The 16031-nt window shown below is 41.7% G+C and overlaps 1 protein-coding gene across 3 annotated transcripts in view; it reads right to left on the reverse strand.

Moving 5' to 3' along the window:
• The window catches only part of HOMER2 (homer scaffold protein 2), a 62518-nt gene that overhangs the window by 25011 nt on the left and 21476 nt on the right, over positions 1 to 16031 (reverse strand). For all 3 annotated transcript variants that reach the window (XM_071568156.1, XM_071568158.1, XM_071568157.1), the window contains exon 2: positions 13144 to 13300. In XM_071568156.1, coding sequence (XP_071424257.1) covers positions 13144 to 13300 — 157 coding nt within the window. The remainder of the gene's footprint in view (positions 1 to 13143; positions 13301 to 16031) is intronic.

A 16031-nucleotide genomic window follows, 5' to 3' on the forward strand; every position in this document is an offset into this window, starting at 1 on the left:
ACTGACAGTTCATCTGTTAAATTTATAGTAAGCTGCAATTAGTGAAACTGCCTGGAAGCTGGCTCTACCTTTTTCTTCCCTTAAATCCTCATCTGTCAATCAGGCACTTCAGAAATGCTGCGTTCCTACAGAGAAGTGAACACCTAAGCAGAAGCTCAGGAGATTAAATCAGAGCTCACAGAAGCAGTTCAGAGGAGGTGGATGCTGCAGGTACATCATGCTTATCCACCTGGTTTCCCTCCTCACCCTTGCACCATCTGCCTCTACATTCATTTTCCTATAAATCTGGTCATCATTTCTGAACAGAGACACTACAATGGTCAGGGAACAATCATGTTGGTTGTGCTTAGGAGAAAGAAAGGGTGCTATGATTTCAAAGAACAATGAAAAATGAGGCTTGCAAGTGTTCCTGCCAGGCAATCCAGACTATCCTGCTCCCTACGCTGGCTCACCCTCTGCTATGGGAGACCAGGACAGTGATCTCCACACCCCTCCATCTCCTGGGCAGGCAGTCTCAGCTGGGGCAGAAGGCAGGGGAAACATTTGTGGCCACCATAACAGGAAAATTCAAATAAACCAGGAATGTTTTTTTCCCTTTTCTGGTGAAAGTATGAGCCAGAATTTTCAAATTTCAAAGGAAGAAGGAGAGAAGGAAAAGGGCACTATTTTGCTGCAGACAAGATGAGTCCACAGGCTCCCTTCTACCCCTATTTGAAATCCAGTATTATAATTCTCTAAGAAAAGGCCACTCATCAATTCAAATGAGCTCTTATGAAAAAGCTTTGCATTTGGTCCTCGTTTGTATAAATCACACACAGTGCAATTCCAGCTGCATCATAAAACGGAATAAACCTGTGGACTTTCATCCAGGCTAATGGATTTGGAAGACAAACTACTCTCTAACCAAATGCAATCAATCCCTGAAGTGGTTAAAGAGTTCTCCCTAAAGACAAAGAGCAGCATAATATAATAAGCACTTTACAGAATAACAAACTCATTCATCATACCGAGTTGTCTACATGCGGTTAAAAAAACCACCTGCCTTTGCGCTCACCTACATGCAAACTCATCAGATGGCAAACATTCCTGGTACACCTGCATAAACCATACAAAACCTCATACTAATTTCATTTCCTTTGGGAGAAAAACGAACCTGAGAGATCTAAATTTTTATCTGAGGATGACACAGAAGAATGTTTCCAGCACCAGGTAGCGCTCCGTCATCCACAAAAGACTCCAGACATTTAGGAACACATTGGGGATATTCATCAGATAAAACTGAATGCAAATAAGCTGGCATAGAGCAGAACATTCATGGGCTGTAACACACCCATCCTGCTGCCTTCCCACGGTGAGAAGCTGCCAAATAAATCAAACAGGGAGAGGTCACAAGACGACCTGAGTGCGTAGAAGGAGAAAAACGTATTGGCAGCTCATGCTGCTTTTAATGTATGAGCAGTGCCCATAGTACAGCTGCTGTTTCTTTTAGAGGATGCTTCCAGTATTTAAAGGGCTCCACTCCCATAACATCTCCCTGTACCACAACAGCACATTGAATGGTAAAAGCTGATGTGGAGCCTGAAAATATATTTTCCCAAGGCACTGTCTCATTAATGTAAGGTGAACTTGTGTGTCAGCAGCTGGAGGACAGAGGGAGTGGAGCTGGAGCAGCACATGGGTTTGCCAGCTTGGCTCTCAGTGCACACCCTGATCACATCAGCCTCAGCTTGTCAGGTTCACAAGAGGGAAAAGCAGAGACAAGAGCAAGCTCAGCTCCAAGGGGAGGAGAGCAGTGATCATAGAGGGCATTTGACAGAGCCACTGGCACAGCCCTGAGGAGGAGAAGGACCAACACACCAACAGGACACTCACCAAAGCAGATGATGAGCCAAGTCAGCCAGCCCTCTCACCAGCTTCTCTACCTAGGAAAAGACTGAAATAACAGCTATGAAACAGCTAATAGATGTCTTGGCCAATATATTTTGGAACTGTGTTCAATTAATTGAGAAAGGGGCCCCTTATTCTGGGGCAAGAGTGTCAGACTAGGAATTGTTCTGCAATTTCCCCTTTAAATTCACATCACCTATTACTCTGAAGTAACCTCACCTCCAGAAAAGCCCCCAGGCTCCAGGCCATAGGAGCTACTCCTTAAGACTATATTATAATCTCTCCGTTTCATTTTCACACCTCTGAATATCTGCTTCCAGTTTTCAGCCCTTGTGAAATTAAATTTCCCCAACCCACCAGGCTGCTAATCTTCAGTAAAGATGTATCCCAGTCTGAAAACAGAACTGAAGAAGGAAAGAAGCTGCTAATCCTCTGACCACAGCTATCACAGGCTCAGCGGGTTCTTCCAGCTCATCAAGTTGACATGAATCAGAAGGGATTGTGACACTGGTTGTGAAGATGAGGAGACAGGGATGGATTTACAGAGAAATTCTCTCTTTATCCCAAATGTTCAGCAACTCTTTTGTGGTATTAGCCCACCTACACTTCCATGATCTGTATTATCCTTTGCACTATCTACCATCCTTTCTAATTCTCCTTCTAGACAGGATGTAGTGTCTTTTCACCAGTATGTCACTGATGATAAAACTGTTTCTAGTTTCTAGTCCTAGAAAGCCAGCACACACACATTGTTAATCAAGACAGTGGTACTAAAAGGAAAAAAGAAAGACCCTTTCTGAGGCCACCAAACAGAGTAAAGCAGGAGAACTACAAAGACATCCTCAGAGCAGTATAAGAACTTGGGGATGAAAGAAAGAACAGCCTTTGTCCAAAACAGGGAACCTGTAATGCAGGAGGATTAAGTACAGTAGTTTTACAAATCAGGACCAGCAGATGTGATCAAATCTTTCTCCTCACCCTTTCTGCTAAGTCTTTATAGAAGGCCCTTAAAAAAAAAAACAAAACCAACCAACCAACCAACCAAACAAACAAAAAAAAAACACAAAAAAAAAAACAACCCTGAAAAACAAAGAAACAAAAAAACTAGCCTGGGAAAACTGAAAGCAGCAACAGCACCTGTTCCATCTTGGCTTTATCTGCTGCACCCAATATGTACACAGTGCTTTTCCTAGGACACAGTGAGGGTATGGAATAATTAGATTGGGATCACTGCAGATGTACATTAAGAAGAACATTGGGTTTCTTCCTTTTGCTGTTCTTCCTGCCCTGCTGCATTGTTTGTGCACGACAAGGTGCTGAGCACAAGGCAGGCAGCAGCTGGCAGGACATCCACAACTGGGCTCTTGCTCTGCTTACCCACTTGATCCCCACAGTGCCAGGAAGCCTGGCTGGCTGCTGCTTTTCAAACGTTTCTGTGCTACACAGTTAACCAAGACAGGTACGCAGTTAACCAAGACAGGAGTTGTTTCACCCAGCAGTGGACTCCAAAAGCTTCCATAGCTACACCAAGTCTTTCTGCAGGAGGCTGGACTGGAAGAGGAACTGCAGTGAAAGAAAATGCCAGGACATCTTGCAAGCCACAGAGGACTTGCTGCAGCTGTTGGCATTTCCTTCCCAAGCTGAGCTCCCTCTGCAGAGAGGAGGCTCTCATTTTAGGGATAGTCTCTCACGTGCTGCTGCTTTTTGTTTTATGAGGAAAAGGGCCATTTCCACAGTTGCACATAACACTTCTTTTATCCTGCATTGCTTCCATCCCCAGGATAATTCAATGAAAAATGAGGTTCATTTTTAACCGCAGAAGCCAAAAAATCAAACAAACCCCATACAGTTCTTGTCCTCCTTCATGAAAAGAGATGTAAAAATAGTAACCTCCTCCAATAAAAAGACTAATAACTGTTTTTCCTCTGGTAAAATATTTCTGTTTTAAAGCCCTCACTGACAACCTGTCTAAATGCAACGAAAAGTGGGTTCATGATTATGTGAATTCTATTAAGTAAATCTCCTGCTACACCTCTGCTCTCTTTTTCTTCCCAAGGTAATTAACATTTCTGTAGAGCTGGCTTCCCACCTCCTCCACCCAGTCTAAATCTCTAAAACCTCCTATTTTTGCTTTGACATCTGACTAGATATTTTTTTCCTTTTAGACACAGCACACACATCCACCCACAAACACGATTCAAAGCACCTGCAGCTGTTTCATGAAGAAAATCTACAGCAAGGATCTTCAAACCCTCTAGAACAAACTGTTATCCAGGAATTTCATGCAACAATTTACAAAATACATAAACCAAGGTGCTTGTGGATGATTTACACATGAGAAGTAAGATTCCTAACTTATTACAGAAAGGGAGAAGGATACAATGGAGTCTCTTTTTTTTTCCTAGTGACTAAAACTGGTGTCAGGGAGAAGGTTCCTTTGTCTATAATTACAAAGAATTACAAAACTTCCAATAGTCGTATCACATTCATGCTTTGGGAGATTTAAAGCATATAGTCTGTGTAGAATACAGCCACATCCCCAACTGAATAATTTAAACACTGATCACTTTCTGCATCCTTCAAGCTCTGTGACAACAGCTTCACTAAAGCCTGAAGGCCCCTTTGCAGAGGTCAGGAATGGCACAACCACGTGGCATCATTAAAGACTCCTCTACTCTTTAGCAACCTACACAGCCTGGGAGTGGCCAGCAATAGGATACTTTACTTCCTCTCCAAAATCCAGAAAAACTGTCCCTTAGCATGAGTAATGGCCAAGAAGGACAGGTACATTATTTTTAGGGGATGACAGGATGTCCAGGTTTCTTTTCAATAACATCACGTGGTTTCATTAACCTCTCTGGTATGTTCAGATGTCACATCATCCTCAAGTCTGGTGATCAGAAACCATTCTGTGCGCGGCAGTTACTTACTGAAACACTCTCTGACAGAGCTTTTCTGAGAAATTTGACAGAGAGGTTTTAAAAAGAAAAAAAATCTACCCAGATGAAAGTTTCCCTACTTGCTGGTGAGTGGTGCAGCAAGAAATCCTTAGCATGGATCTTTAATTTTTTCCTTTTAACAAGTAAGAAATTTCATTTCTGAAAAGGGTTATGCAGTCTCCTGGATTCAGTTGTGTGTGGTCTTTCCAGAGCAACTGACACACAACACAGATACAAGCAGAAAAATGAGCCAGATAGGAACAAACAGTGGCAGATGTGCTCCTGCTCTTCTGTCAAGGATACAGCTGTTGACAGCACTTTGTTATCTTTTCTCCTAAGCTTACAAACCAGCCTCTGAAGGATTTACTTCCAGAAATAATCCAGGCAATGAACAGAGGATTTTTCACATTTCAAAGTTAATAATTTGGAAAGAGACTAATATAGAAACGTTTAAGTGATACAAGTTCTACAGCTCTAGACTTCATTTTTTCTAAACCAAAACACATCCTCAGAAGGTGATCATGATGATTTCTGGTTGATTCAGGCTCAGGGGATCCACTACATTTCCTGGCATTTACTTTTCTCCCTTTCTTAGCTTCTGACAAGTTCTCTTTTTCACCTGGAGCCCTAGGTATTGTTTGTGCAAACATTTTTAATTTTTAATTTTTCCTGCCATTCCCAGGTCATCTCCACCAGATGAGCTAATACAGCAGTTCTGAAATTCCCACTGCAGATAAGCCCTAACCATTTTTTTTCATCTTCTGAATACTCAAAGACCTGTTCACACAAGTGCACCCAATGTTACCAGCTCTACCTATCGAAACCTGTCTTAGCAACTGTTGACAATCTCCTGCAGACACAACTCCAGGCAATGTACTATCCTCCCAATTATTAAATCCTGCACCTCCTCTCTGCCTGAATTTCTGAATACTTGATAAGACCTTGAGTAAATAAAGGCTGATGCAAGTGGGGAGTCTCATCCTTAGCTGACAGCTCTGCTTCCCCTTTATGCTGTATTTCTTCAACACCAAATTCCAAAGAAAATTTTCTCCAGGTATTTTAATGTCTAGAGAGAAACCAAAGCTTAAATCACTTTCATCAAGCCAAGTACACACCAATACAGACACCACAAATATTTTAAGATCATCGGGGACTGTTGTTTTCCTTACTTTCATTCACTTTTCCGAGATGTCTTTGAGAAGAATGAGTCCTGGTCTGTGCCCCAGAAGGATCCAGTGCACTCCTCAGTGTGCTCACCCCAAGCAGATACTGATCATCACATTGAAATGTCCATTTCATTTTCTATTTGCATCTGTCCTGCTTCAACTTCCCCTAACCCGAACACTGACATTTCTCTTTGAAACTGCACAAGCTGAATGATTTATGTCTCCACACCACCCCCTTGGAGAACATTTTGGGCCACCCTGTTAGAGGTGCCTGAACCATCTGCCCATGCTGACACCCTGACACTGCACCCCCCTGGCTGCTGACCCCACACCTGCACCTGCCCCAGAGCAGCAACCTCTGCCTCGGAGCCACTAGCACCATTCATGGCAATTCTTCCTTCAATTCAGAGTTCTCCCCCAACCAATCATTCAAAGAGATACTGAAAAATCTGGAAGTTGCATCACCACAACACTAACACCTTTAAATTAAATCAGAAAATAGCCATTAAAATATTAATTATGTACTGCAAGTTGCTTCACCGTCTGAGTGAGAGACCAGTTCCAGCTTAGGCTAGGCTGGTGGGCTATGACTCAGGCCAGGCCAGATGTTCTGATCTCAATCTGCTCATCATACCAAATGAAGAAGAACTTCTCTATGAAAGGAGCAGCTGCCTCTCCGAGAGCAGTCTGAGCCAGTTTCATTAGTTACAGCAACAACAAGACCAAAAGGGACCAAAAAAAGCAGCTTGGACCCTTCAGGCATCTCTCACAAGTCCTTTGCTTTAGCAGCACTTGTACTGGAACATGACTCCAGCAGATCAGCACTATCCTCTAGCACAGGCTGGGAAATCAGAACTTGGGCCCCAAATTATTTTAAAGTCTCTAGTATGGATTAACAGTATATACACACTGGTATTATCAGAGTTGCTCTCTCTCAACAGTAAAGTGCTATTCTATTTTTATATTAACTATTTGGGGTAGTTCTGTGTAGATCCAGGAGTTGGAATCAAAGATCCTTGGATGTTCTTTCTGACTCAGGATATTTTACAATTCTGTGGTTATACAATGTATACATAAAATCATAAAACCTCTACTAATGTTTTTACTTAATAGTCATCTCCCTAGCATAAAAGCAATGAGATGTTTATTGTAACAGACACACAAACTATGCACACTGGAAAAAGCATTATGCATTAAAATTGCATTTTAAACCATTTTTTGTATTTCAAAATATTTTTTTAATATGGGGTGTTGATTAGTTCCATTTACTGACTCAAGTATCATCTCCACTGCTAACAGTTATGTTGAAATTAGCTTCAATAGTTCATGAAATACAGAGGGAAGAAGAAGGCCATCAAATACGCTCATATTTCTGTATTACAGTAATCAGCCAGACCAATACTGGAAGTCTTTTCTTATGACATATGAAGGTTTCTTTTGTGGGCAGGTAGGGACAAGAAGGCAGAAACACTGGATCAGTGAAATCAGACCTCCAGAATCAAAGCCTGGACACCTTTACACTGGCTTACCCTAACACAGTATCACCCTTAAGCTGGATGTGCCTTCTGGGCACAGTGCCACATGCTGCCTTCTGATGAAAGGTCAGCACAGTGTCACATGCTGCCTTTAGATGAAAGGTTTCATGTTGGTTCTCAGTGTCAGACACGTAAATAATATTGAGCTCATACTTCCCCCCTCCACACTTTATGGTTGGCACACTCTCTGGACCACCAGAAAAGATTTCTCACTCACTCTGGAAGAAACTGCAATGCAGAAGCTTTGGAGAAAAACCAATATCTCTATCACCCACTGGTGAAGAAAAAGCTTTGAGAAGATGGAATAGAAGTATTTTCTGCTAATTTAATCAGATTTTACTAGCAGGGACCCTCTGAAAATCATAGTCCTTCTGGTGCTGCTGTCAGCAAAATAATCTCCAGGGCAAGAAGTGGGGGATCTTGGCATTTCAGCAGGCATAGGGCAGCTGGCTGGGACCCCAGCAGCACCACACTCCTCCAGGATACAGCACACAGCACTCCTGGCAAGCAATGGCCATAAATAAAACTAGGGCAGGCAAAACTAGAAATCAAAGAAATCTCTGCCCCTTTGACAAAACACACAAATATGCTCACCACACCTTTCCAAATCATAGCATTTAATTCAGGATTTATCTATACTCATTAGAAGAAAAGGCAACACACCACCCTCCAAGGTCACTTTTCATGTACTTTTACATCTCTGTATCTTTGGCTACCCAAGGCTGTAAAACATCCTCTGTAGTTTTACTATAGAACTATTAAACCTGAAAAATTAGGTAGTTAAAAAATGTAGGCATTTAAAAATAAAACACCCTACATCACTCCATCTAATTCATTGGCTATGGGGTCAGGTGAACACACACCGATAACTCTGAATGCCATGTGAGAAGGTGATGTTTTGATTGTTTCTGCTACACATTATTACAAATCAGATCCATGAGATCCTAGGGGCAGTTAAATGCTGCCACACCAACGCAGACCCCTGGTGAGGTATATGCTGCCAGAAGCCTTTTATAATTCAGTGCCAAAAATTCTGTAATATATAAATTAGTTGCCAGCTTTTTACTGAGAAAGAGTTGCTATTGCTATTGCTGAATTTACGTCAGTGAAAGAAAAAAAAGAACAAAAAGAACAAGCCAGATGAAGGAATTTCATCTGTGCTACCATACCCTGCAATTGTTTCCCTGTGAAAGAAAAGATTCTCAAATCTAAGAGTCACCTTTGGCACAATACTCTAGGATATTTTTAACAACTGTGCCTTAAAATAATTCCTTTTCCGTGGGCAAAGAAAATGATCTGTTTTGAGTGTCTGAACACATCACTGGAAGAGTTCCGAGTTTCCCCAGTGTGTGCCGAGGACATTCAGCCCCCAGTGGTGACAACAAGGGAAGCGTGGTCAGAAATGGGTGGGCAGCTATTAGATCAGGTAGCAATTAGGACTAGTCCAGGAACTGACAATGCCAGACATACATCAAATATTAGCAGATTTACATATCACCCCTTTTTACCTCCCTAAATATCTGCTACCACAGGCTGCTGGGGCTCTGTCCCTGCCAGCTTCATGTGCTCTGGAAATCACACTGTCTGCTGCATATGCCACTTAATCAAACAGCTTCATCCCACTACACAACGTCCCGTGTTTGCTTTGGGGAACATTATATGAATACTGATTCACAAAATTTGGCCTATATTCTTATTCTCACTAATTGCAATTTACTTCAGTAATAGACCCACTGATTTTGCTTTCTCAGCACAGTAATTTTTCTGGTTCTCTCTTCAGTACTTTCACACACTTATACCCAGCTTATCTGCTGCTCTCCAACATTTGAGGTAATTGTCAGGTAATAAATTCTTAAATGATCTAGTAACTGGGAATGAGTGTCAGAAAACTGTTTTTTTTCTCTGAAACACAGTCTTTATTTCTGTATCATGTATTTATCACAATTAGTCTTGCAATCTAGTCATCTTTTAAACCCTAATTTTAATTCATTCCAGTCATCTGTTTAAGCATCTCTCAGAGACAACTTAGGACTGCATCTGAGATGACTCTTGCTGCATCACTTTTCTTTGCTGCTGCCAACTCAGTATGTCTCACTATACATTTTATTGCTGGCTATTAATTTTTAAGTTAGCTTTATGTTCCTTATTAACAACTCATTTCTCAAAAGAGAAAAATGAATGCTGTTGAAAACACAAGTTCTGTAGAAATACGACATATGAACATTTGAAAATGAGGGCAGAAGCTTGTTTCTGAGGGATTATATTTCCATCTCAAATTCCCTTCCCCCTTCTCTACACTGTTTGGAGAATATATATTTCCAGTTTATAAAAAATAAATAAACCCAACAACCAGGGCACCACCATGCATTATTGCTGAGGATGATAGAGGCTATTGGTCTGCATGATTTTCATACTATCAAACCTTTTCACCTCCAAAAGGCAGATCAATGTAGGTCACTTTTAATGAGAACCCTGTGTGTGGCTTTCCCCACACACTGCACAGCAACTGGGCACTTACAAGTTTCACGTTCTCGCTGCACCATCGCTGTGTTTTGTCATTTTTCAACAGGGTTGACTTTTGCCCACAACACTGGATACTTCCATGTGGTGAAGTCTTTTGGTTGCATCATTAACTCTGAATCAGTATGTGCCCTTGCATTTTACTATACCATTTCCTCCAGCACTCATTATGCTACAGTTAGCCTCTGGCTAGAAACTTCTTAAAACATAAGGATGAAATTACTTCCTTGACAACATACAAATCAATTACTATGTAATTAAAAGATATGCTAATATATTCCCTTGTTTGGTCATGGTATCTCATTTAAGATCATCCAGTGCATTCTTTTATGGTATCTGTGAAATCTTTTGCTCCCAATATTTACACATTTAAACACACAGACTCAGCAGTTCCCTTAATCCCCACCTTAAGCCCACTGTGAAATTCTGCTGCTCCCCTCTGCCCTGCAGCACCCTCCTCATCTCCTGCCCCCCAAATGTGTGAGGATGAGGGACAGGGAGGACATAGGGACAGGCTATGCCTACTGGGAGAAGAGAGGATGGGGCTGAAGGACAGGGGACTGACTGCAAAGGGTCTAGACCTCTGAGGACAGCAGCAGCTGCCTGAGGAAGCCACTCCTGCAGGAATCACAGCCCATCAGGTCAGTGCTGCAGCAGGAGCAAACACTCATCACGGTGACATTACACAGCCTGCCCTGTGCTTGGCATGACAGCGGCCCTGTGCTCCTCTGCAACTCAACACACTGCCCAGAGCAACACATTGAATGCTACAAGTGAAATAAGGCTTATGCAACCAGGTAATGAACAATATTTAAGTGAAGTACCCTGTGTTCTTGATCACTTTAAAATATTTTTATAGTTACTATGTAATGTCAACACAAGGTAAAAAAATGGAATTAATCCAACAGCTGCATACAAGCTAGATTGAAATGAGATTTCACTGCAAGACAATGTGCATTGTATATGTTTGTCTCAAACTGTCAGAATGGCCCCTTTGCAGATCAGACAAGGATGGAGAGTTGTAAGAGACACACGTTCTTTGTCACCACCTTCCTCCTAGGGCCAGGTCCCTTCATTTACTTGAGCTTCAGCTTTTCTGTCCTTGAAATAGAGGTAACTTCTGTCCACAGTGATGCTGCGATGCTGATGCACCTGGTATTTGCCAACACACAGCAGACTTTATTCTAATAAGTAAGATGTACAGAAAGCAGGACACCATTATCTGAAGCTGTCTATATTCTTCCTCATAGCCCTACCCAGTTTCATTTTTGCCTGGAAAAGTAGGTCAAAACACTAAACAATAATTGTTTGAGAGGGAAAGTGCAACGTTTAACTTATTTGGCCATAACCACCAGTTTTTTTCCAAATTAGCATGCTTAAAATGGACATGCAGGGTCACAGGACTCTCCAGAGGCAAGTGTGAAGGCAGCATCTCTTCTTGACCTGTTCCTTAGTCAGCAAAGATTCAATACAAGAGGAATAATTTATGTGGGCAGCAATTGATTCTTGCTTGGGAAGCTCCATGGGAGAATTCAAGTAATGGAAAGCTCACCTCCTTCTGGGATATACAAGAATGGGGGAGTGGGGAGGCTGGTCACTTCTGAGTATCTTTTGGGCAGATTACAAGCAAGCTCAGCTGCCCACCTTATCCTCATCACACACTTTCCAGTCACAGTTCTGGGTAGGAGCTCTGGCTGTGGGCATACACTGCCCCTGCAGCTTTGCCTGCCACATGCAGTAATTACTTTGTTTTCATTAATAGGTCTTAATGCATGCATGCACACCCACAAATCAAGCAGCCCACTGCTGCAAGTAAAGCAGCTTTGGCTTGGAAGTCACACTTGCCTGGGTGTGTAAAGCCAACAGCCCACTGTCACCAGCACCAGGTTCTGCTGAGCAGAGGCATCCACGGGGTATAATCAGATTTGGGTGGGCTCAGCTTTCCCCCCCAAGATGCAGGGGCTGTGTGTGCCAGTTGCAAACCTGGCAGCAGGGTGGATAGCTGGCATTTCTGGGGATGAGCATACCAGCACAAACAGCATAATGAGGGGATGTATTAATGCTGTGCCAGTGTCAATGAAACATTACCATCAATTTAAACAGGCAGTATGGCTGATTTATAAGCCAATATATAACCAAATATAGCACAGATGTTTGGAAAAACAAGTATGTGAAATAGGCATGACAAATAGAAAAGCTTTATTAAGGGATGATTTCTGTGATCTCTATCTCCCAGAATAGCGATATTTTAACATCCTCATCCAAACAGGAATGCAGATAAACAGGCTGTGAACTCATCTTGTTACCTTGTGGTTTGTGCTTTGACAGAAATGACCAATGATTTTTGTACATGAGAAGAATGTTTTCACTTATACCTCTGACTGGGGTCTGCTAGGGCAAAGTGGTCACTCATGAAGTGACTTTGGAGGGACTAATCAGAGGGATAATTGTGGTATGTAGTAAAAACAGTTGTCTGAGCAACCAATTCAACTCAACTGATTGGGATTCTTGCAGGACATACTTCAGCACACTCTCTGGCAATGCAAAACAAAATAAGAAAAAATGTGGGGGCAGAGTCTCATGCCTAACTTATCACCCAAGGCTGATGAACTCCAGTGTGAAAGCTGAAGATAATTAAGGACTAATCTGTGAACAGTTCAGCCAAGCAAAAGTGAATATGCAGTTAGCATTTACATTAAAATCTCTAGTCTGTGTGTATCTATCTCCATATTCCTTTTAAAAAGAACATTTTTTTCACCAAAAATGCCTCAGCCTTATCTTCCCAGTATAGGTGGCTGTTTCAGATACTGTGCCATAGACTCAATTTGGACACTTAACGCTCCTGGCTCATTAAGATCATGAAGTCAAATTGGTCAGAGGTAAAATCAGTTACACTGGGCAAAATCACTTTTAAGGTGCCCTGTGTTTTTCCAACTATATTGGAGACTACAAGTCTCCATAATGGATTATATAAAAAACTGAGTATTTATGAACTTCAGTGTTCAGTGTAGCCCCTCTAGGTCTGTCTTCAGCCAGGGCTGACAGTCACACACCTCTCCACACAGCAAACACACCAGGGTACCATCAGCCTCCTACCTTGGCTCCATCCACACTGATAATCCGATAGCTGTTTCTCGTGCTGTCATAGAAGTAGGAAACAGTTACAGCCTGCTTGCTTGCAGGAACCCAGTTCTTCTTCGTGCTGGGGTCAATTTGGAAGACATGGGCTCTGGTGGTGAAGATGGGCTGTTCTCTGGAATAGGGAGGGACAGGAGAAATGGATGCATGAGTCTGCGGAAGATGAAATGTCCCAGGAGCCCAGCCTTGACCAGACACATTGAAAGCACAAGGCAGAGAGCACCTGGCAGTCCCCCAAATGAAAAGAAAGCAGTGACACTGCTAAGCCATGATCCAGCCTTGAGTACCTTTCCTTGGCATGCTACATGAGATTCAGCACCCTAAAGTTACTGCCATAGCCCAAGAAACAAACAGCTTTTGTCTCCCTGTGTTATACTCACTCAGTACCCATCTCTTCCTCAAAATATTTATTTGCAGGAAAGGACATTCACATGCATTCCTTCTTTCCCCATCCACATATTCTGCCAAAAGCAACAAGCACCCCCTGGCTGGATTTCCTCCTGCCAACATTCCTGTTAACTCCCACCTACAGCCAGGGCTCCTCTGTGGATGCACCAGTGACCTACAGGCACAGAGTAATTACTGAAATATTAATCTCTCTCCTCAGGATCCCACTGTTGTGTGGATGTGCATGAAAATTTCATCAGATGCAAACCAGTCAATCATCCTGGGAAGCAAGGGGGAAAAGACACACAACCAAGCCCAAAGGTGATATATATATATTGCCTTTTAGTTCAGCTCTCAGTGGATGATGTACCACCCCTGGCACCCCGTTCCTAAGCACCAGCTCTCCTCAGATGCTTTTTCTCATCAAGAAAACTGTGCACACAGGGGAGGGTTTCATTTTACCTTCAACATGTGACAATGTAAATCAAATGCAAAAGCAGAGAAGATGCAGGACCGAAAGAAACAAACATGATAGACAAAAAGTCATCCAGGTTAAAGATCAGAATTAAGACTTACTTAAATAGAACTAAATTCACTTCCAAGTATGCTTTTAATCCAAGTTTAGCACAAGAAGTGAACTGCAAATCAAGCTCTACTGTGCTTTTATAAATACATTTTTATGCTTTTGGTTCTTAAAAGCTGCAGTATATAATGCTCTGTATTAAATCTACTGCTCAGTATATTCTTATTCCACACAAAATATTGCATCATGAATAGGTACACTTGACAGAATTATTACAGGATTAAAAAACTACTGTACTACAAGAGCTACCACCCAGAAATATTGACCACATGGAAACTGAAAAGGCTGCCAGGCTGAATTTTGCACAAAGCAAATGAAAAGAGGTAGGCAAAAGGCCAGAGAGATCTCTTGTTCTCGTATGTTATTCTTTCTTACTCATAGAAATAATTATCTTCTATTTTTCTTGGTCCCATAGTTTTGAAGCTATGTTTTTATTAAGATTTCTATAATCTTCAGCTCCTGGTATAGCCACCTATACATTTTTAGAACAGAACAACTTCAGGTACTTTAGGTAGGAACTGTATCAAACATCACACAAGATCTTAATAGTTGCAGTTAATTCAAGGGGAGAAAATTCGCAAATATCAAACAGATAAAGTGCTTTAAGAGTAGAATTAGCTCAGTGGAGTGATGGAGTGAACTTGCAAATCCCAGCAAGGCCTCAGGAAGGAGGAAATGAAACAGTGGTTTTCTCCTTGCAAGACTTAGGCAAAGTTCTACATTTTTTTATTTCTGGATGGACAGCTGAGCTGAACCATGGAAAATACTTACTTGAAATACACTGAAATTACAATGGGATTGTCATGTTACAGCTGTCAAAGAGCAGCATTTGCTTCAGTTCTTCCTTATCAGTAACTCGCTGAACCCAGCTCTCATTTCACAGGCTAATATCAATGCCATCCTCAACTGGGAGGAAAGAAAGAGCAGGTCTCCATTTAAAAATATTTCCAACATCCATTACACAGGGTTGGCAGCGTAACACCCACAAAGGTCATGGAGTTTGTCTGCAATAACGAATGCAGGGAGGGGAAGTTTCTCCCAAGCTGCTTAATCTTAAAAATATGTACTTTCCCTGAGTGAAGAATAATTTTGAATTTATTTTGTCTTTTACTTAGTTCTATATTTATAGTTGATTCTACTAAAAACTGGTTTTGCTACAGTAATATGACCTAAATACTACAGTCTCAACTTTCAGAAGTTTGCTCCGTGCAAACTTATTTCACAAACAACTTTAACTCTGTAATGTCACCTTAACAATATCAGAAAACACTGTTAAAACTATGCCTGGCCTCTCTGCTGCAGAAGCAGTCAGCATATAAATCTAGAGATAATAAAAGCAGAATTAAGGAAAAAAACCCACAACCATGCATCTCCACTTTTTTCAGGAGTTTTGAAGCAGCCATAGCTGTCAATGGGAGCTGTATACACGCATCCAAGTGGATAAATTAATGGATAATGAAGCTCAGGACTTGAGATAGCTAACTATCCAGTCATGTGGACCTTTTATTAAGAAGTAAAAGCAAACCCTTCTTATGATTATTAAACAGGAACAAAACCAAAACCACCTGGATTTTATCTTCCTGTGTGCAAACAGCAGACCTAACACTCACAGTGACAGTGTGCTAGTGATAAATTATTAAAAATAAGAAAATGCAATGTGTAAACATAAGCATTTTAACTCATTTGAGGTTAAGTGAGCTGTTGACCTTTCAACGAGACTCAAATTCGGAAGGGCCAGTTGGATGCATCTGACCTTTCTGCTGTAGGTGGTTCTACGAGGCAGCAAAGCCCCAGGACTAATATCTGATACCCTGAAGTAGAGGGAGCAGCTCCAGCACACAACCTCCTGGATTTTCCAGTGTTGCCTCATAATACA

This window comes from Pithys albifrons, chromosome 13 (assembly GCF_047495875.1).
Source record: "Pithys albifrons albifrons isolate INPA30051 chromosome 13, PitAlb_v1, whole genome shotgun sequence".
Lineage (NCBI taxonomy): Eukaryota > Metazoa > Chordata > Aves > Passeriformes > Thamnophilidae > Pithys > Pithys albifrons.